The sequence below is a fragment of the Strix uralensis genome, chromosome 4 (genome assembly GCF_047716275.1).
Source record: "Strix uralensis isolate ZFMK-TIS-50842 chromosome 4, bStrUra1, whole genome shotgun sequence".
Taxonomy (NCBI): Eukaryota; Metazoa; Chordata; class Aves; order Strigiformes; family Strigidae; genus Strix; species Strix uralensis.
The window spans coordinates 94,794,579-94,817,429 of record NC_133975.1 but is presented as its reverse complement, the minus strand read 5'-3'; the positions used below and the strand labels follow the sequence as shown (position 1 = coordinate 94,817,429).

The 22,851-nt window shown below is 41.3% G+C and overlaps 1 protein-coding gene across 6 annotated transcripts in view; it reads left to right on the top strand.

The window, feature by feature from the left end:
• SMOC1 (SPARC related modular calcium binding 1) overlaps window positions 1-22,851 on the top strand; it is a 133,624-nt gene that overhangs the window by 80,726 nt on the left and 30,047 nt on the right. For 5 of the 6 annotated variants that reach the window (XM_074868009.1, XM_074868008.1, XM_074868007.1 and 2 more), the window contains exons 6-7: window positions 3,313-3,402; window positions 8,196-8,276. In XM_074868009.1, coding sequence (XP_074724110.1) covers window positions 3,313-3,402; window positions 8,196-8,276 — 171 coding nt within the window. The remainder of the gene's footprint in view (window positions 1-3,312; window positions 3,403-8,195; window positions 8,277-22,851) is intronic. The other variant, XM_074868005.1, reaches the window with a different exon arrangement.

The following is a 22,851-nucleotide window of genomic DNA, read 5'->3' as shown; positions in this document are numbered from 1 at the left end:
GTTGGTGACATGCTCTGCATCAGGAACTATTGCAGTTAAACACATTTTTTGAAAGTGTGAAATTTAATAGCTTTTTGAAAAAGGAATAGATTGTACCTGATGAACATACTTCGTTACCTTTGGCTCCAAAGTAACAATGTCCTGTACATCTCATGTATTATCACAGGAGACCCCAGGTCTCTGAAATAGTTTGGATTTTCAGTTCTATGCTTAAAATGCTTCTTTAAGGAATATAAAATGTTTGTTCAAGATTTTCAGGTATGTAAAATAGAACTTATTCCTTATTTACCAGGAGCAAACAGGCCAGTGGAACAACTGTTCAGTGTGATGAACGGTGTATTGAGTGAGAGGAAAAATCAAATGAGAGTAGACAAGTATTAGGGTTGTTCTTCTGCCCAAAGGGAACAGCAGTGAAACTTTTTGCCGTAAGCTAATCTGAAACACTGAGACCTACTGAGAATTCTCCAGTTTAAGAAATAGATTTGGTATTTTCAGAGTAAGAAGCTGGCAGCTGGGAAGTGAGCATGGTGTTTTTAATAAACTGCAATTTTTGTCTTTTATGTGACTATTTCATGACCTTTAAGAAAATAATCAGAAATATCCCCTGGCTTTTGATTTTTGAAATATGGTGAATGTAATTACAGGGCTCTTGTCTATTGCATTTTTTCTTGTGCATGTGATGAAAGAACTGTACTTGCTCGAACAACAGGGGAGTAATTATACTTCCCTCTATTTGCAAAACCCTTAATACTGTACTGGGTGCTGCTACAATGTGGACTTAGTGACAATTTGGCCTTAGTAACCCAGTGAGGAAATGATTGTGTAGTTCACAGAGCCATTTTACTGAGATTATGTTAAACAAACCCCTCAGTTCAAAGGTTAGTTTGGTATTTTTGTCTGTTTGCTGCATTTATCCAGTCACTGTTTAATACTCTCCAGTAGCTTAATGGCTAACTTTATACAAAAGCTGCTACAAAATTCTCTTTCTTTAAGAAGAATGTATTTCCCAAATTGTAATTGCTACTGTCCCCGTTATTCACACACACACACGAGCCTAAAAGAAACCCCCTGAACCTGAAGCGTCCTGAGTTCTGCCAAAGTTCACATAATGGTTTGGATAAAGTGCTGTGGCTCAGATCCAGTTCTAATTTTTCTCCATTGTTGGCTTCTGGGTTGCTGCCTTAAATCTGAAAAGAATTCTGTAATTATTTGGTGCAAAAGCATTCATGAGAACAATGGGAATAAACTTATTATCATACTAGTAATTTTTTTATGCCAGGTCTCTTCCTATTTTATATAACTTAAGAATTATTCACCTTTCCAGTTGTTCTATAAGTATCTTCTGCAGTTTTGGGTTGGTTTCTCAAATCTGTAAAGCCAATCATGCTGATTACATACTGCTCACTGCTTCATTACAGTGTGAAGTATCCTAAATAAAAAGCCATAGCTGTGGTTTCTGGGTTCTTGCAGAAGTGGAACAGCCTATTTTGACAAAAAAGTGAGGGTTGACTATTTACTTTTATCCAAAGATTTCTTTGAAGGGCAAAATCTTCCTTCTTATAAATCAAGTAAAATTTGGGGAATTTTTCCAAGGAATCAGTTGCTCAAACTTTTAAAGAAAAATACTGCTTATCCATGTTACTAGTAATGCCCAATAACAGGAAAACTCAGAGCAAAAGTTGACTGAGAATGGTAAGTATTTTTCTTCCAGTTATTTTTTGCTATGCTTGCATGTAGCGTAAAATCAAATACAGTGATGAAGAGGGAAAATGACAACAGGGGTCTCTCTCTTGCTCGTTTTGGTCAACCTCCTTTACTTCAGTGAATCTCTGAGGTTGAAATGGAATTACCAGCATATTTTTTATCTTTTGAGAATTAGATTGCTTTCTGTGGAAATGCATAAAATTAATGATCTGTGGAAGAGGTGTTCAGGCTTTTGCTCACTTTATAAAACTGCAAATACAGGTATGGGTGGAAAAATAGTCTACAAGCCTCTGTTTTCCCTCTATGACCTTCTTTTTCCCTTCCAATGGTCTCTTACTTTTGTAGTTGGAACTAATATAAGGGAAGGGTGAGGGCAGTTACTGCTGCCTCTAGGAGGGGCTGTCCCATGCACCTTTCCTCCAAATGTTGTCTGCCCTGTGCATCTGATAGTCATTGAGACAGTGTTAAGCCTGGCTTTTCTGGAATGGGTCTCCTCCCTCCAACTGATTTTCATTATGTAACTTTGCGTTTTAGGTTACTGTCCACTTCAATGCCTAGTGTCATCTTTGCCCATAACATATGCAAAAAGTAGTTATGACAAATTGTAAGTTTTAAGAGTCACTGTATTTCAAAAAGGAAAAAAAAAAAAAAAGGTCAATTCTAGGCTAATCTAATTTTAGTTTGCATCTCAACAATATTCTGTTTTCTAGTCTTGCAATGTAACAAAAGACTTTCCTCTACTGTTTGTTCCAGCTTAGCTTGCCCACATTCAAAAGTTTTACCTCACTTAATGTTATGGTACTGTTCTAGTGCTGTGTAAAGATGCTCCAGGCTGGGGCTTGAAATCCAGATCCCTCTGTATGCTGAGGAAATAAGACTCACCCTGAATCCAAGCTGGGCCTGTAGATATGATGGATAGGCTTACTAAGCCATACAGAGTGTAAACTGAACACTTTTCCCTGCGGTCCATCTCTAAATATTGAGATTTATATTTCCTGTGGAATCTTTTTTGGTTGAAGCTTTTAATTATGAAAGACTTGGGGTCAGACGACATGGAGTGCTCTTGCACATGAAAAACCTAATGGAAGAGAAGTTCTTTTTCCACAATTTTGCAATTAGAAGACATTGTAAGAAAAAAGATTTGCTATTGACCATCCCTTTCTAACAGCCCTGCAGTGAATGCTCGTGCCGGGTTCTGCACAGGTAAGTTTCAGAAGAAGAGTTTTTCTTTCGAACAAGAAGAATAAGGAGAAATGCACAGTGGGACAGCAACCTTCAGACCTTTGCTGTCTCAGGCAATGACCTGTGTGGGATATATAGGCACCTGAAATTAAAAAGGCGATTGCCTGATCAATGCAACAAGGGGAGACTGCTAGGTGATGAGCACCAATGGTTTGTGGAGGGAGAGGGGAGGGAGGGCGGGAGGCTTCTTTTAAGTTTAAGGATAATGCTTAATGCATGCTTGCTGTGTAGAATGTTATTGCTGTTAGTGTAAACTGTTTTCGTTCTGTCTGTCTTCTCTCTCTTCTGGACTTGGCCGGGCCATGTACAAATCCCAATCATTCAACAGTACTGGAGAGTAGATAGTATTTACCTCAATAATGGTAGTTTCTTTTCGATTCTTTTTAACCCTGAATTCAGATGATGGTTCGAAGCCAACGCCTACCATGGAAACCCAGCCTATTTTCGATGGAGAAGGTAAGCACATCCCTTAAAATAACAACCAAAAAAAGCTACTTCCCTCTCCCTTTTCCCTAGGATTTATGGCTCAAATGCTTTCTTTATCCTGCAAAGCAGAAAAGCTAGTGAATCTCATAAGTTATCCAAATTTCACAGTGCCCTTGGGACCTCAGGCATTTTCCCTAATCCTTTTACATCCTCCCTTCTTCATTGGAATCCAACAATAACACCAGTTGACCAGATTCCTGGGGTAACCTTGGAGGAAAAGGTGTCACAGAAAAAAAAAAGTGTATTAAGTCAGAAATGGCAACTTCCTTTAGACTGTCCTTACTCCCTCACTCTCTCCACTCATGATACCAATGCTGGGAGTTTCATAACCTCTGCAATGTGTTACAGCTTCATGAAAGGGAGGGTAGTGCTAAACCACAGCTTGTGAACATTGACTTGGAAGAAAATTGCTGGGAGGTTTCTTTATTTAGCAATTACTTTCATTGACGCACATACTGTTTAAGCAAATGAAGTCAGTGTCCTGGGCCCATTTAATTCACAGCCCACCAACAGTTTCCTTCTCAAATGGGCTAATCTTGCAATTGTAGTATTTTGGAGAGGAAATCTCCGACCTTACTCCATTGGAAGCCTTGAAACAAGGATAAAATGGCTGTCATCACAGAGGATTCAAGCCTTTCACACACACAACCATAAATACCATTGGGGATATAGTGGTCCTTGTGTAGTGAATGGGCCTATTAGCAGCTGCTTATATCTTGCATATTGCTTAGAAGAAGTAGTGCATGTTTTCTGCAGATTTAAACCCACAGCCATTATAATCAAGCTATGGGCTGAAGTCCAAACCACTCTTTGACCCACCTGAAACTGTGGATCATAAGGCAGTGAGGGAAAGCCTATGCATTTTCATACTGAACTGCTGTACTTGACACTTTTTTTTAAAAAACTGGATCAAAGGCAGCAATGGAGACTACTGAGCAAGAGTAGGTGCTGCTGTTGATATCTCCTCCCTTCTTGTAAATCAGGTGATGGGGTGCGGTGTTTTTGTTGCTGAAATAAGCTTATTTAATGGCAAGATGCTGTAGTCTTGTCACTTCCATTTAGTGATTGTAGGTTTGTAAGAATCTTCTTGTGAGCTTTAAGAAACAAAGCAAAGCCCTCAGAGCAAAAAGCATTCTCAAATAAACAAAGGAGATTGAAGCCATGCTGTCTATCTCTTGTTTATATCAAAAGAAAGTTCCTCCTGGCAGCAAGATGATGTTGTATTAAATTGCTGTTTGTAATCACAAACTTCTAGCCTTTAAGTTTTCCCCTGAGAGGGTGCCCATAGGTATTCAAAGGAAAGAATGCACTAGTAAAATCCAGGAGTGAGCTGATCTAGTTAATACAGCCTGTTCAGAAGCTCCTTCCAGGAGAGACTCAATAGTTTGGTCATTCAAATTGAACTGGACAAAGTTCTTGAGAAGCGGTGTAGTGAACAGACCTTTTCTGGTCCTTCTGGTGACAAGCAGATTCTGAAAAAGATCTTATCCTATCTTTGGTGAAAAACATTTTCAAAAACCTTCATGTTGATTTGTAGGTAAATCAAGCCTGATAAATGGACTTGGACTGTAGGATGAAAGATTGCCTCTTACAAATCTTGTCATATATTATGCAAGACCTTATCTCCTAGACTTCTAGAGAGCATGGCTAATGCAATGGCTTCCTGTTGTATTAGCAGTGTCCCTTATGACTTGGGAGAAGAGAATATGACAGGCAGGTTAATCAAGCTATGCATTGATGAATAATATCTGCTAAGTTTGTTACTCTGTATTTTTGTCATCCCTATTAGTAAAATAGGACTAACTAGATTTCAGTGGTGGTTTTAGCAATAAGCACAAGAAAATTCATTCTGGGTCTGACCAGAAGTTTGTGTAATCCACTACCTTTGAGTGTATTGTCTCCAACAGTGGCTTAAAGTGGGAACATCAGAAAGAGCATAAGAAGCATTTAGCCTGGAGAAGAGAAGACTTAAAGTTGACCTAATAGCAGTCTTCCAGTATCTACAGGGAAGTTTATCAAGAAGATGGAGCCAAGTTCTTCATAGTAATGCATGATGAGGGACAACAGTCATAAATTGAAACAAAATGTTTGTACTGGATATAAGGGAAAGCTTAGTCACGGTGAGGACAATGAGGCAGTGGAACAGATTGCCCAGAGAGGTGATATCCTGTCCTTTCTTTCCAAGCCAGTTGGATAAAGCTGTGAGCAACCTCGTCTGTTCTTATAGCTGACCCCGTCTGGAGCAGAAGGTTGGACTAGACACCTCAGAATGTCATCCTGAACAGTCCCTTGATTCCATCTGAGCAAACATATCATGATACTTCACTAGAATACTCTCCCAGTGTTTTGGGTCTTCCTGAGGAATGCCTTGTACTTGGTGTCTGGCACAAATGTCAGATAACAGAAAAGGGCAAAACCAGTTATCCATTCACCTGTTAGGTCTGGACTCTTCACAGATGTTCAAAGCAGTTAAAGCCCAAATGCCATTCAATTTCAGTGGGTTTGAGATCTGCTGAGCTGCTGAAAACCTGTGTATTTGAAGTCAGGCAACAAGGGTGGAGCTGATAGCAACAGGAAGGGACAATAAAAATGTGGAATTTCTTTTCATGCTCTGTTTTTGGGTGCCTACCTTCAGTCCACAAGGGGCTGCCTTTTTTCAAAGGGCGTTAAATACTCAGCTGTCCCTGAAATGTGTGATACCTCTTAGACCTCAACATCTCCAAGACGAAGGTTTACCTTTCTCATGTTTTCACCTACATTAGAGGATAATGAAAATTCACGTCAGGCATAATAAGTTCCCTTCCCACTCCCTACCATCCTCCCTGAGGGCATAACAAAGCAGTGCCAGAGATAATGTAGATCAGATAACTTAAACTCTGCTGTCCAAGGTTTGAATCATAAAGCAGCCATCTCTTTAAAAATTATGTCACTTCATTACAATGCAGATCTCAGTGATGTTTATAGTGAATCTCCTCTTAGGACAAGGTTCTCCTCTGCAGAGGAGTATTTTATTAATGGTCCTTGCTATGGTTTTAAATGAAAAAAAGTTTTATTCCATCCTCCACTTCTAGGCTGTTTTCTTTGCATCCACCCTTTATTTAGTTTCAGTGTACAAGTTGTATTCATTTCCTAAAGAATAACTTTTTTAAACATCTTTTTCATAAACTTTACCTCTTAACTCAGTGGGAATCTACTTTTTCCACAGATCTGTTGTTCAGAGGAGTCTATGTTGCTTACCTGTATCCAAAAAAATGTCCGGGTTAATTGGATGAAAAATACATTTTTATGATAGATCCCAAAGGATTCATTTCCTTTTATTTTCCTTTCTCCTCTTCTCCCACAATTCCTTTTTCTGCACCTTTCAACCTCACTTAAAGTCTGAAAAGGCCCTGGCCCATTCTTAGGCATCTATTGACACTGGTTGTCCCTCCATTTTCAGCTGTAGACATACCCCGTCCATACAGAGCAGAGTCAGAGCTAAATTTCATCCCAGATTTAGGAGTTTGGTTTATGGACTTTTTCTACTTTTGTGCTTCTCCCCTTCCTACCTCTCACCCAGTGTTTAATTTGATGTAGTTTTCCCCCCAAAAGGCCCAAAGTGTATAGGTATGTGTATTTATAGGAGCACATCATGACTGAGTGATGATAAAATAGTGTAGTGAAACCTGCAGATAAGGCAATCTTTGTTAAGCAAACTTTTACTACTGCTGAAATATCAGTGTTCAACTTATATTTCCATATGAAAAAGTGCCCTGAACATGATTACAATAATGCCTACAATCAATGTAGCTGAAAACATTTGGGAAGGAAAAATTCCCTTTCATTTTTACTTTGTGCTCTTGTAATGTATAATCATTTTCTCTTGTAGTCAGCCAGCTTCTCCCTTGCTGAGCAGATCCACGTAAATGTCAACAAGGGAGCAGGAAAACTCTTGTAAAAGACAAACTCCAGGATCTAGTATTTAAGGCATGCTCTTATAGAAACGGAAACTTTTTCAGAAAATATAATTTCTCAAAAGCTCACTTCAGGAGCTCTAGCACATGGTATTGAGTACTGCTTTGCTCAGTTCTGATCAGATGCTGCTGTTGTGTCATTTCTGTGGCTTAGGGCAGGTTCTGCTGTGTTTTTGAAGTTGATTGTTACACCTCAGAGGAGGTGCTCTAAGCACTTTTTTTTCCCACAAATTTATGTTTGGATGTCTTGGTTGTAGTGCATCAGGCATGCTTTTCTAACCAGAACTTGTTTCTTTGACAGACTTCCTTTCAAGTCTTTCCAGAAATATCTTCATTTCTCTGCCTATTTACTTCGGATTTTGTTGTTGCTTGTTTTAGGGAACTGACTGTGGTCAGCTCTTCTTGGGCTGTTAAAGCAATATTTAAGGTCTGGATTTACTTTCTTTTTAATCTGGATTTCATACGTACTTAAGTGGAAACCAATATGTACTATAGCACACAACATAACCTTTGAGACCACTAAGTCTTGAGAGGACTTTAGAAAGTGGGGGTTAGAGGGAGGGGGGAAAAAAAAGTTTTGCCAGCAGAGAAATGCTCTCTGGAACAGGAAGATAATGAGATAACCTTGTGGAAGATTTACAAATGGTGGTTCATAAGAGGTGGAAGACCTCACCAGGGGATGAACTGACCTTCACAAAGATGATGGATCAGTTAAGGCCTGATTGTAGCAAACGTCTTCTCATGAGTAACAACCATGTGTATTCACTAGTTGCTGTAGTTTCTTTAAGGCAATTATTTTTTCTCTTTCAGAAATCACAGCACCCACCCTTTGGATTAAGCACTTGGTCATCAAAGATTCCAAACTGAACAGCTCCAGTGTAAGGAATTCAGGTAACATTCCATCTAAAAAAACCCCATTTTTTTTTTAACTAGGCTGCAGTCCCTCACCATCTGGTCTTGTTTAATTCTTTCTTCGTTGTAGCTATCCTGTTGCTTTTCAGTGTTGCAGGATTTGAAGTGCAAGCTACAAAACAATTTCAGATAGCATCCTCTTTTATGTCCAGAAGTCCACAGTCTATGTGTGATGAGAGATGTTTCTGTTTCCCCAAACCACAACTGTGGAACCTCTAATTCCTGTTAATTCAACCCAGCCAGCTGTCATCTTTATTCTGTTTGCTGTTCAGCAGTCTTTCATGGATGTACAAACCGATGCATTTGGCTGTGAGATGTGGACTGTGGTTTTGGTCTAAACAGTTGAGAAAATACAGAGAGGGGCTTCTTTTCTAGCAACTTCAAGATCCTTCTCTGCAGGGAATATTATTTGATAGAAAAATGATTGGATTATTTCACAACTGAAAGTAGGTTGCTTATGTCTGGGCCTAAGTAAATGTTGAGATTATTTTTGTGGGTGATAGAGTGGATGAGGAAAGACCCAAGCATAAAAAAAGAGCAAAGAAAAGATCTTGAACATGAGTGGGAAAAGGGGGAGCAGAAAGATGTGAAGTTAAGATGTAAAACTTGAAATTGGAGATGAGGGTGAAACTGTATGGAGTCACTGAATTCACAAACTGGAAGAATCTGAAGAGGAACTTTAGGGAGTCTCGTCAAGAATGTTTTTTATATGATATATTTTAACTGATGTGGGAGAAAGGAAGAAGGTAAAGGGAATATCAAAAGCAGAAAATTGCCTTAAGAAGCCATGGGTTTACTTGAAATTTTAAATAGGAGCTGCTACTATTGCATGTATTTTATGAAACAATATATGCCTAGATCAGCTGTTGGGAATAACTCCAGTCCCCAGAACAGATAAATTGTGATAGCCTGAAGTACCTCGTCACCTCATATTTCTGGATTAGCCAGAGAGCATTCATGGCACTTAGCAGTTCCTGTGCCACTTCCCAACTGCAGGGTGAAATCAGTGCTAGGTTAGGTGAGATTCTCTTGCTGCAGAGTGGAGAAGGGCTCTTAGCAGGAGGACATCCATCATTGCCCAGACCCCAGTTTTAGCAAGTTTCCTATGCCTCGCTTCCTGACTGGTTTTGTAGTAGGGTGGTCTGTGTAGGACCTGCCAGTGGGAATCATCCAGAAGCTTCAGATGACATAGGAGTATTGGCATTCTTTTTTAAAGATGTCTTTCATGGGAGAACAAATGCAGCTTGTGTTTTGGGAGCTTCTGGGACAACCAGCAGCTCACAGTGCAGTTGAAGGTGGCAGTTTAATATTAAAATCCTATGAAATGGGTCCTACCTGTCTTGGAGACTAACTTCCTTTCTAATGCAGCAAACCTGGTAGCTGCAATGGAAATAACAGTTCCTAAATCTGGGTTCCAGGAGGCTACAAAGGGATGTGGGAGCAGGAATGTCTGTCTCCCACCCTTTCTTGGCCCAACAGAACCAAAGTAGTCTGGCTTTCACGTTGTAAAGGCAATCAGTTTGTTCAACTGTTTAGTCAGGAAGCTGCCTGATGTAAACCGGAGTTATGTTCATGGAAGAGTTCTTTTTGTGAGTTTCTTTTGTCCACTTTTTTTTTTCCATTTTTTCTGATGTAATTTCTGTTATTCCAACAAGATTATTGTGGGTGCATGCTACAAATTAAAAATAAATGATCTTCTGGAAAATTCAAGAGTTTCGTAAGAGGTGGTTTCTACAGCAAGCTAAAAGGAGGTGTGGTTCATCTGACTCAGTTTTACTGACTACCCTGACAGACACTCATTCGGTGTAGGATCTCATTAAGAGACTGGGCTGCCAATTTTTTTAGCCCCAGATTTCCACATTAGACCCTACAATTACACAGCCATCTCAATTTCTCACGCCAAATTATTGATATCAAGAAATGCTGCCTCATCAAAATAAGACTATGGTTTAGCTGATATTAGGTGTGGGCTACTTTAGTCTGTTTCTTTCAACCAGTGAAGCCTAGTCCCCTTGGTTGGTACCTTTCATTCTTTTCATCCCTTGTCATATATGTTAAAAGGCAATTAGGGTAGGTGGGATCAAACAGCAAAGAGCTGGGAAGGATAATTATCTTTTAGAATCAGGTTCTTCAAATGTCTTCAAGTCTGTCTTTGCTGAAGATGATGAAACAGCTGTCAAGAGATGGGCATGCAAAATTAGGGGATGTTTTTAATTGCTTTTGCCCCTTGTCAGTTTGAAATATTAATGCTCAGCACATTTCTGATTTTTCATTTATTTTTCAAAGGATTAAGGTAAGTTTTACTAGTGCAAGATTGGATTTTTGGTTTTGGCATTCACTCAGCTATATTGTCTCTCTGAGCTTGCACTTACTGTCTTGAAGCAGATACAGCCTGGTATCCTCTTGCAGCAATTTAATGGGATCACTGAAATTAGATGTGAGAGAAGACCTAGTAGGTCATCTAATCTACTGCCTTAGGGCTAGTGAATGTTGGTACTGTATGAACAGCAGCATTTTCTAGTGTAGCATAAATGCCTTAGGCAATAAAGATTTCACTTCATCCCACAGAAAGCTGCTCTTCTGTCTGAACTCAGTCTCAGGATTTTTCTTTTTGTAATATCCAGCCTAACTCTTTTTTTGTTTCTGTTGTTTTTCGTTAATCTTGAGTTCTTGAAAGCCTGCCCTATTCCTTGGAGTTTGTGTACTGAAACACTTAACCCTGATCTCTCTCCTCCCTGTGGTGGTTATATAGCCCTGTTCTTTGCAGTGAAGAGAAGTCCAGTAGATACTACTGTTAGAGAACGTGTGCTGCTCTCTAATCAGCACTGACACTGAACATCTTGGAAAACTAGCACCATCACTGTATCAACCATGAGGAGAATTTAAGAATTGCTACATGGAGACAAATAAGCTCTGTAATTTGCTATCATTTGTCTCTGGTCAATGTTAGGCTTCAGGGTGAACCAACCACCAGGCAGCTGAGCATTGCAGAGCTGATGACACCCTGTGTTGCATACACAGCCTGTATCTTGTAAGAGCTGCATTTGAAATCTGAGCGTTCCATCTTCCATTTACTGTTGACAAACAGAAGAGGTTCTCCTGAAATAGTCTTCTCTCTTGGAGCATTTACGCTTTGCTTGGCATGTGTAAATACTAATTAAGCTAGGGATCAAGAAAAGCAGAATGACTCTAGCCTGGTAATTAGAGCACTTGACTGAGAATCTATATGTCTCCAGGCGTTCTGCCAGTGAATTTTTCTATGCTAAGTAAAACAGCATTGCTAGGAGGGATTGCTAGTGCTGTTACCCCAGCCCATCTTAAAGAATGAAATGACAACTAGATCTCTTTCTCAGTAGGGTGAGGTGCAGGTTCTTCTCAAACAGAGGCAGGAACCAAAATATGAACATGCTCTAACATCTGAATTGTTGAGTAGCAGAAAAGTTACTGGTTTTCTACACTTACGCACTAAGTCTTCTGCTTTATGAATCCTAAGAGCCCAAAAGTCAGTTTTTCTTTTTGGGACAAGTGAAAGATCTAGGTAAACACAGTATTTTGTTTGCTGTGGCAAGATGACAAAAACATTTTTTGGTGTTTGCTTTGAATTGATTTTCACCTTCCCTGAACATCCACACCTGCATGTGCACACACATGGATACCCCAAACTAAGCCTGTTATTTAGCACTGTCTTCTGTGATGTGTCATTTATTTTTAACACTGCCAGAGCAGGAGACGATACAGATGGGACCTTTGCAATGGCTGTTCTCTAATCAGCATGGGTGGGAACTGTCTTTTCATTCTACTTTTACTTTTTCAGCCTCCTATTTTCCTACCTCCTACCCCCAGCCTATTCCAGCCTACAACAGTCCAAATGATTATTCTTTTACAGTTCTTAACCTAGGGAAACACTTGATAATGTATCCTGCTTCCAAGAAAATAAATCTAATGGCTGCCTGTTTGGGAGCACCCATCTCTACTGAGGAATCCATAGTTATTCCTCATTTCCAGAGCTGAGTTATCTCCAAATCCATTTGTGCTACTTAGTGATTTGGTTTTAGTTAGCAAGAGATTCCAGCCTGTATCCAGCTTACCCTGACAACCTTTAAGAAAACCACAGAGTGATGTAATGAGCTCATGCATGGAAAAATAAACAACTTTAGAGAAACCAGCAGTAGCAGCCTCAAGTAAATATTCTGCAGTCACTGGGGTTTTGAACATGACGTTATTTGAAAGGAAGAATGAGTAATATATTAAGGTTAGCAGCTGAAGACAGGTTTGTGTGTGCCTAGTTAAAAAGGAAAAAAAAAAAAAAAAAAGAAGAAACCCACAGCTGTTTATTTCAAAATCTTGCTTGTTGAATGGTGGCCAACTCCATGTGGCCTATTCTGTTCAGCTCTGGCACCCAAGCATCATGCAGACATCTCATGTGACAGTTTTCCAGTGATAGAGCTTTCTGGTGTCAGGAGCTCTTAGTAGACAGAGTATAACTGTAAATGAGCTTTGAAAACAAGAATGGTGGTATTCACATTTCTTTTTGTTAATTGAATTCACTTGGAGCCCAAACTTCAGGGCTTCTCAAAGGGAGAAACAGCTTGAAAGCCGCATATACTTTTGCAAGAAGCAGAAGCACAACCCACCATCCACCCCAAAGGGAGTCTGTGTACTCTTGGGTGCAGTTTGTATCCAGAGATCTGCACAGTGAGGTGGGATGTGATTATATCATGTGCCCCACTAGGATCTGGATTCTCTGGTTTTTCTCTATTGATTATTTTTTTTCCCCACTTGCAGGAAAAAAACCCAAGAAAACCCACGTGGCACCCCAAAATAGCTGCCTTCTTTCTAGTACTCACCTAGAAAATGATACCATTTTGCTGCATGCCTTTCTTAAGGATCAGGGATAGTAATTGCTCCTAGGGGGAATGTACTCATGGTATGTTGCCTTAGCCATACGGAGTCTTTCTAGGATCCCATACATTTAACAAGGAGTCTGTTTTTAAGCCACCTATATGGAGAATCAGTGTAGTTCCTTGTGAGTCAGATTGTCAGGTGAAACCAACCAATATATAACGGGGCAGGGCCTGCTGATTTGCCCTTAAAAAGAATAAACCAGTTGTTACTTTATTATTATTATTTTTTATTAGTATTTTTGGTATACATCAAAAATAGCCAAAGTTAGATAAAAGTCTGGTTTGTTATTAGGACTTTCCTTTTTAGTAGTGAGGACTAACCCCAAGGAGCTTGAATGCCTATATTATTTTCCAGAGTGGGGAGACAATGCACTCATTTGTGTTGAATGTATAGTTATTTGGAGTTGGAGCAAATTTCCTTGTGCCTTGGAAATGTGGAACACTGCAGAGACCAGGGAGCCACAGGTAGATTCAGGTGAGGCTCTTGAAAAGCAATGGGGGCAGTTTCTCACCTGTCTCTATCCTGTCTTCTCAGCCTTATTCCTTAGCTGTCTTGTCCTACTCTTGGTGTACAGCCCTCCCACCTTGTTATTTAAAGATGTTTGAGACCATGGGCTTCTGCCTCTCCTGATACTTTACTCCTACTTTTTGCTACTACTAAACTAGTTGTGTTAGTTCCAACTGACTGGCTGTCTCTTCATGCCAGTTGTATTAATGTTACTGTCCAAATGTCTATTACAGGATTGTAGGCTCTTCCCCAAAGTCTGTGGCTGGTTAATGTTAGTCAGGACACCAAGTGTAGGAGATGGGTGAAAGCAAAAGCTGATCTCACTCTAGCAGGAAAGCAGGTTGAGAAGGGAAGGTAGCCAGGCACAATTGTGCTTTAGTGACATCTGAATAAGATGTAACAGTGGCAATGGAATTGGAGAATTTTGGTGCCTGGGAATGGCATCCTAATGCTGACTGCAGTCCTCCTTGGTGAGCATTTTGTTCCTTCCATCTCCTGGGCATAACACCTGGCAGTAGTGGATTTTGAACTTCCCCATAGCTGAAGAAGAAAAGTGTCAGTGATGATGTCAAGAACAAGAGTTCATGGGAGAGAATCAATGAGTCAAAGCTTTTGCCTTTTCTACTGTCGTCTATTAATGTGTACTCCTTGGCTCTTGTCCTGTATCTTGAGTCAGTGCCTACCAATACAGTGCTCTTCTGACCTGTCAAAACCTTTGGGCTAAAATCTGTCACTTTACTGTCCCACCTGCCAGAACCACTTATCTTCAGACCTTTCTATTAGTCCTCCCACCCCTTATTGTGAGGGTTTGTTTTGATTTGGTTTTGAATTCATTTTGATTTAGGTTCTGGCTTGGTATCAAATGAAGCAATCTCAAGAGAAGCTCCTGTTGAGTATGATATGAAAACTTACAAATTTCCTTGTCATAGCAAATCTCTATGCTCTTCTCTGCTGAATTCTTGCTTCCTTGCAAGCCAAAATGTGATGTTTCTCCCTTACTTTCTACTCCTCTTTTCCCTTTGTCTCCATCTGTGGTACGACCACCCCTTCCTGTCTTGACTGCTGCTTGGGAGGTCTCTGTCTCTTCCTCCCTCCTGGAAGTTCTGAGAAGGTATGATATATGTGATGCCCAAGTGTGATTCTCCCATGGTCTCAGTGTGACAGATATGGTGAAGAAGGGAGTATGTACGGGAGAGCAGAAGCAGGGAGAGTGGAAGAATCTAGGACCAGGACCCTTCTCAGACAGCCAGCAAACAAAGTCATAAATAACATGCCATTGGGGACCAGTTAATCTGCTCTATGAAAAGGTGCAAAGTATACAAGTGGGAAAAATAACATTGTATAATAATCAGCATGCAACTGTAGGTGTTAAACCATATGCAACTAGGCAAATAAATGAAGCTCCCCCTGAGTGCTGTGTGATAAATCATTCCCAAAGAATGCAGTCACTCCCCCCTCCTTATCCCCCAAAGAAAGAAAACAAATTACTCTAGACATGGAGTCATAACTGCTACTCTACAGCTGCCAGTTAAGGCGAGTGGACAGGGAGTAGTAGGAGAGGGGGAAAGATATAAGAAGCTGGGGTAAAAGGGGAGAAAAAACAAACCTGCATTTAAAACCACTGAGGATTTGGAAATGCATCATTTGGAAAGGAAATAAGCTCCAGCACCAGACATCACCTGGACAATACAGGGACAAATGGAGAGTGGAGAGGTCAACTTTATGAAGTTTATTTTGCTTTTTAGCAGAAGCTGGTTCATATTGGAAGGATTGAATTGGTTTGCTGAAGGTAATTCCTTAGCAGCAAAGTGCTCCTTGCTGTATGTGATAGCAGCATTCAGCACAGGCTTATATGTGGATCTGTACTTCAGACATCTATTTGAACATATATTGATGCCTGCAGATAGACTACAGGTATTGACTCACCTTTCTGCCTCTCTTGAAATGTTCCTGTCATCTTCACAAGAAAGATTATAACATTTTTAAGGTGCCATAAATAAGGAGGAGCTGTTTCAAAGTAAGGGCTTGACCTGCACTCCTAGATACCCTCTGGAAAATTGACCTAAGCTTCTTCTGAAACCAAAAGCCCTGGTGGGGCTTGCAAGTGATTTGCAAGGAGACAACTGAAGAGTAAAAGGGTTCAGTGGTATGCAGATCAGTGTATCCCTAAGAGTGTCTGCTGCACCCAGCATTGTCCAAGGAAACGATGGATATTGCCCAGTAGACCACAAGGCTGTGAGGGAGCAGATCTGCATTCCAGAACTGTTGGAAGACCCTCCCCCCCATGAAGGCTTCCTCCTTCTGGTGCCAAGCTTAGGGTGAAGAGGTTCTCTACTTTGGTGGGTCTTAAAGAGGGAGTGAGTAGATGATGAGAAGGGAAATGTGTGAAGCCCTCCAGGAGTATCAGTAGGGCTTGTGGAGCAGCAGCATAGGACATTTGAGGAAAATGTCATAGAATCATTTAGGTCAGAAAAGACCCTTAAGATCGAGTCCAACTGTTACCCTAACACTGCCAAGTCCACCACTAAACCACGTCCATAAGCACCATGTCTACACGACTGTTAAATACCTCCAGGCGTGGTGACTCAACCACTTCCCTGGGCAAAGAAATTTTTCCTCATACAACCTAAACCTCCCCTGGTGCAACCTGAGGCCGTTTCCTCTCATTCTATCACTTCTTACTTGGGAAAAGAGACCAACGCCTGCCTCGCTACAGCCTCCTTGTATGTTGATTATGTTCTCTTCACTTTCAAACTAATGTCAACAAACCTGTGAGCTGTTGTAACAGTCCTGTGTATATTTGGGGGGGGAGGGGGCACAAGTAAAAGCTGCCATCCTCATGTTCCCTTTCTCTTCGCAGTCATCTCATTTTTGCATTTTGCCAGACCACCAGAAGTGGTCAATGGGAACCAGTGAGTACAGTTTGTGGTGTAGTTCATGGTTGGCTTAACTTGATGCTTTTCTGACTGTTGAAGTGATGCTGAGTAGCTGGAAAGACCTTTTGGTAGAAGGTCCCAAGGGTTGTCTCTAAAGAGTCAGGAAAGCAGACTGGGCAAGGAACCCACCTTCCGAGCCAGGCAGAGATGGGAATATGTTTAAAAAGCAAGGTAGTGTTCAATCTCCTGGAACACGTGAAGAAGGAAGATGTGTTAAACTGGCTACCCTCACTCTGGGTGAATGGAATGGCATTTCTCTGTTTTCACCAGTTACAACGCAGGGAGGCCTGTGATCCTGCTGTTGTCATCATTCTCCCACCTCATCTTAAGCTCATTCAACAAGTTCTGACACCACAAAGCTGCAGCTTCTCTCTGGAGCTGGGCCCCCCAGAATGCATGGGGTCCCACAGCTGGAGGGACTGTTCCCTGTGTAAGGCTGCAATTCAGAGAAGTCCCACTGGGAAGAACACTAACCTCAGTATCACTCTGTAGTCCTTCCCTTGCCTTTCAACACAGAGCGTGAAAGAGGGCTGCCTCCATTTCATGACACTGCTGAAGTGGGAGCAGTTTCTCTGTCTGGTGGCTGATGTCTGAATCCCGTATGTTACATCGTGGAACTTCTGTGTTTTGCCTGGAGACAGCTGACTCAAGTTAAATGTCCAAGAGTGAGTGCTAGCACTCCTGTCAGAGGCAGTTCCCTCTGCCTCCTCGTAAAGTGCTAAATACTACAGGAAAAAGGTGATCTGTCATTACATGGAAAGACTCATCACACTATAAACCTGTCTCTCTTCTCCCCTTTTACTCACCAGCAGTAGCATAAAAAAAGAATGTTACTGTAGTTAGGAAGACCAGTCTGAAATACTTTTTACCTGCCTGTGACAGTTTTCAAAAGCTTTCTATTTCATGTCCTATAATTATACACTTACAATACTGTAAAAATAGTTGCTCGTATACTCCAGCCAGCAGAGGTAGGCAAGTTCTCCAACAATTGCTGTGCTAGTTGTTCCAAGAACTATTAAAAACAGGTGTGGAAGTGAAAATAGTTTCCCAATAATGTTAAGGCTCCAGTGGAAACACCTATGGCTTCTCATTTTATTGAATAGCATTCCTCAGTGTGGAAAGAGTGCAGTGAGAAGGGAGTATAGGGAAAATGAATGAATGTGTTCAGAGACAGGTGGCTTATCTCAGAGCTAGGTATGCCACAAGCTAACAGTGCTTAGAAACTATGTGAAATGGAAAAGAGGAGTTAGGGAAGAAAAAAACGCAGACTCCAGGTAGCTTCCTCTCATAATTGCAAGAGCAGTGTCTAAGGTTGAAAGCTTTTCTACTGCTGAAAGCTTTTCTACTGCTGAGGAACTATCCTGATGTAAAGAACTGTGAGGGCTGCATTTTGGTGCCAAACTTTGTCTGCTCAGACCGCGGAAACCGTTGCTGTGCAAAGGTACTGCACAGCTACAGCTGTCATACAGACTATGGAAGCCAGGTGCATTAGGAAGATTAGACCTCAGAATCAGAAAACTTAAACCAGCTCAAATATCTTCAAGATTTTAGGCTGTGTTTGCAAAGAGGTTGCCTCAGTCATCCAGTATCTGCTGGAGCTTCTCAGTCCGTGTGAGGAGAGTAGAAAAGACCTAAAGCGGTTGCATAGTTTTTTTCCTCCTTGTTTTAACTCAGGGTCATATCCAGTTAATAGCAGCTCTGACATGTGTAACCTGTTCCTAATTCAGTGACAGGGATCCCACTGCCTCTTCCTATGAGTGAACAGTTAATCACCAGGGCTTCTTTGTATCAAACCTAAATCTCCTTTCTCCAAGTAAGCTGACTGCTACTTGAACTACCCATGGGGAAGAAAAAAAAAAATCTCCAACCATCTCTTTTTATATAACAGCTTTTATGTCTCAGAAGACTAAATGTCATCCCTAGACTAAACAAATGGAATTCTTTCAGCCTTTTCTCATAGATCAAGTTTCCTAGCCTTCTGCCTGTTCCCTTTGCTCTCTCCTGCACTCTTGCCAAATGGTCCACCTCTCCTTCAAAGCACAGTGCCCAGAGCTGGACACAGGGCTGATTTAAAGGCTCACCAGTCCTCAGTGACTGTTTCTTATGTGAGGCTGCTGTCACTACATCCCACAGCTAGATTCACCTGTTTTGATTTTTTTGTTGTTGTTTGCAATGTCATGAAGTTGCAGACTTTTCTGTGGTCTACCTAAGCTCCTGACCATTTTTTTCCAAGTCTTGCTGTCTCGCCAATAATTTCCTCTCTATGCACTGAGTTTCTCCTTGCTGGTGGTTATGGTTTGTACCTGTAAGTTGTGATCACAGTGATTTAAAACCATTTATCAAGATTACTTTGAATTCTTTCCTGAATTTCAGTCTGTAAACTAGATGCTATATTCCACTAGCCAAATTGGTACTTTAATTTGATACAAGACAAGTCTCATGTCAGCTTTCAATACTGTTTCACAGAGAACTTTTGAGACCTCTCCTCTTGGAGCATGTTTTTCTTAATCTACAGTGTTAGGCAACTATCTCATAGTAATTGTATGTAGTCTACATTTCTCTCATTTACTTATGAGAATGGCACAACTTATACTCTAATGAACCAGAATTAAATCAGAGCTCCATCTAATGCATTGTGTATGAACATGCAAATATTTGCATTTTTTTGCCAGGATGAGGTACTGTAGCCATAAAAAAAGTATTGTTCTCTTTCTGCCATCCTTCAGCTAGTCTGCCTACAACTCTAGGAAGACTAGGACTGTGTGACTGACTGCTTGAGAGATGGGGTGGTTAGAATTGCAGGTCCAGGTAGCTTTCAACTGACAGATTTCAAGATGTGCAGGCATGGAGCTTTATTTCTGTGTGGTTTGGAAACCCTGTGGAGCAGATTCCTTTCCTAGCTGGGCAGCACCCAATGCCCACAGGTTCTACAAAGTGAGCACAAGTTGTGCATCAAAAAGTCCCTTGGCAAGTTCACTGTAATCCCTGGGACAGCTCTTCCTTCAGCCATTCCTCCTTATTTCAAGCTAGGGTGTAGATATTGAATAGACTTCTCATCACGTAAGACAGTCAGGAGTGCAGTGTGGCTTTATCGCTTTCAGCAGAAGAAAAATAGCAGGGGAAGGATGTGTTCCTGGATAGCTGAAGTTTAATGAGCCCCTTGGAACAATGCATTTTTTAAAAATTATAAGCCACCTGTTAAACCTTTGTATTGTACTTGTTCAGCACTGGAACATGTAGTAACCTCTGCTTCCTCTGTAGCCTACACTTTGGGAAATGAAATTGAGTGAGTACTAAGGTAAAGCAAGGACTGCTCAACTGGTACAGTGTGGAAGCACCTGCGAGGTTTGTTTTTCTCTTTACCTTTATGTTAGCCAGAATGCCCTGGAAGGACCACAGTCCCAGACAGAACAGGGTGGAGCAGGTAGCAGTACCGATGACTAACAGAGGTGCAGAGAGATTTATGCTATGCCCATGAGCTGTATTTGCTCAGCTGTTATCGTGCTCCTAGTAAACACAGAAGGGGTTGTTTCCCTCCACCCCCAGCCCTCCGCAGGGGGACAGGCAGCTACTGCCTATTCACCACGTTGCTTTGCTAGTCCTGCCAGCCCTTGTGTGTTTCCATACCCAAGGCTTTTCAAATTTTCTTTTTCCTCTGAGGTAGAAGGGATGCAGGTTTGGGATGCTGATTAAACTGTGCTGAACTTTCTCTGTGGAATGAGGCTGGGCTTTCTGCCCACAACTTTCCTAGGCTCCGAACTGGGATGAGGCACCTGTTCTCTCAGAGCGGACCTGGGTCCTGTTCGCATTAGAGCTCCCTTATGCAACATAAAAGCACCTTTAAGCTGGTGTATGTACTATGATAACATAACCATTTCAAGGCTCCTCTTCCCTGCCAGAGCAGTGTAAAGACAGGCTAAATAAAAATGAGAAATCAATCCTGTTTGAATTAAGCTTCCCTGGGAGACAGGCAAACACTTTCTCTCACTGAGAGGAAAACTGAGGCACAAAGACACTTAGTCCTCACTTTTGGGTTGGCACAGGATGTCAGTAGGAACTTGGCACTAGATATTCATACTGCTGCCTTTCGTTCTGTGCTTCACTAGTTCCTCATGGAGGGAAAAGCTGGGAGTTGAACAAAAAAAATTTAGGAGAGGCATGCGTTTGATTTTTTTGAAATGGTATTTTAAAGTCAGGTCCCTGTTGCGGCATTAACAATGGGGATTGGTCAAGAATCCTTCAGTAAAAGACCTTTTCCTCCCCTTGTGATGAATGCTTGTTCATTAAAACTGAAGCTTTTTGTGGGAACTCCATGGGAAAAGTTTCCCCAGTCCAGACAGAATTTCTGGTCAAAAGAAATGAGAGAGGGAAAGAGAAGGAAATCTGCCCTGCCTGGCATAGCCTGTAGCTCTGGGGTTAGGCTATTCACATAGGTTCATTGGAACTGGACAGAAGCACAGAGGGATATTAGACTCTCTCTTTTGACTAGTTTGGAAGGAGGACTCCTGTCTCAAGGGTGTAGGGATCTCTCCAAGGTGTTTGGTTTTGGTGTTACAGTCTCCCTCTTCTTTTAATAAGGAAAAAATTGGGTCAGAAAGGCAATATTAAAAAAATAATCTGCTGTGGTTGGATGGCAGATCTTCCTTATGTCCCACCCTAATCATCCACAGCATCCTCGCAGCCCCAGTGACTGATGCTTGGTGCTTTGGCTCTGATAGCAATGAGAGTTTCTGTGTGTCAGGAGAGCAGCTGGGGAAGGCTGCCTCATCCCCAGAGCAGTGCGTTGGCTGCATCTAGCCCTGCAAGCTGAGCATGAGAACTGTTAAGCACAAGCCTTTGGTTAGATGCTGCTAGACATTCTCTCTTCTCAGCTTTGTAAGGTAAACAAACACCCCATCTCTTTAATAACCATCTAGTTTATTAGACAGTCAGATGAGTTCCTTACCTCATCCATCATTTTTATTTTTATTGTGCAGGCACTGGGTGTACGTTTGAATGTGTGTACTTAAGAGACCGGGAATGAGAGACCTTTTTATGAATCTGACCATGTATTTCTCAAAAGGCCATTACTAGGGGAATATTGTTGCATAAATAATGTACAACTGCAGATTTCCTAGCCCTGTTTTCCTGCAATAGTTCATGGCTTCAGAGACACTACTTTAAAAAATGTTTTAGGGAGTGTTAGAAGCAGTCAAGAGTAAGAAGGAACAAGCAGTTAGCATTTTAGAGCTGAGCAGTTAAGGTAAAACGGATATTTCTGCCAGTGATTCTCTCCTTTTGCGTGTGCGTGCATTCCCTATCTTTTTTTCCTGTCATTGGATTTGTTGTAATCTAGATTTGCTGTCTCCCAAAGGTTTCGCTCCCCAGCAACAGCAAGTTGGCAAGTGTTACTCAGCTTCTTTGCTGATGGTTGTCTTAAGTCAAAGCAGAGATGACAGAAAACAGGGGAATGTGACAGTGCCTTTAAAAAAAACGGGGGGTGTTGGTCCTGGGAAGACTGTTTCTGTCCCACTGATTGGTGTCTTAAATGTTCTTCTCTCTCTAAATGTTTAATATAGGGAAAGAGGGAAATCCTTTTTTATCTTTCTGCGCCTGCAGCCCCCATTAACTCAAACAGGGAATAGGCTTTTAAGTACCCTGCACATATAATAAATATATGCTTCTTTGTAAGATGGCAGCTTAATTTCATAGCTGGCATTAAACCTTCTAGCTTGGCGATAGGCTTTCACTGCCCTCCATAAACATGGCCTTGGCAACAACAGCAAAGTTTCCAGAAAGCAGTCTGACTGGAACAGGCTGACTTCAGTGTCCTGGAACTGGGATAGCATTTGATGGTCCCCTCATTACCCATGAGACTGTCTTTCAGGGTGACAGTGTATGCAGTTCATGCCAAGTCCCATACTAGGGAAGCTGGTGGTATGGATTTCCCAGCTGATTTTGCTGGCTGTTGAAATACACCCCAACTGTTAATATTCATGTTTATTTTTTAAGGGAATTAAGTGCTGTTAGAGTGGTAGCCTGGAGGAAAGACCCTCTCTGGGGGCTAGTGCTAGTTAATATTTTTTCTGCTTAGTAGACAGATGTCACTGAAGGAACTTTCCGCAAGGGTGTTGTCAGAACCTCCATTTAATGTCAACGTGTTTGCTATTCTGATCCCCTCTAGCTCAGGGAAGGTATGGTGGATCTGGAAAGGGTTCAGAGAAAAA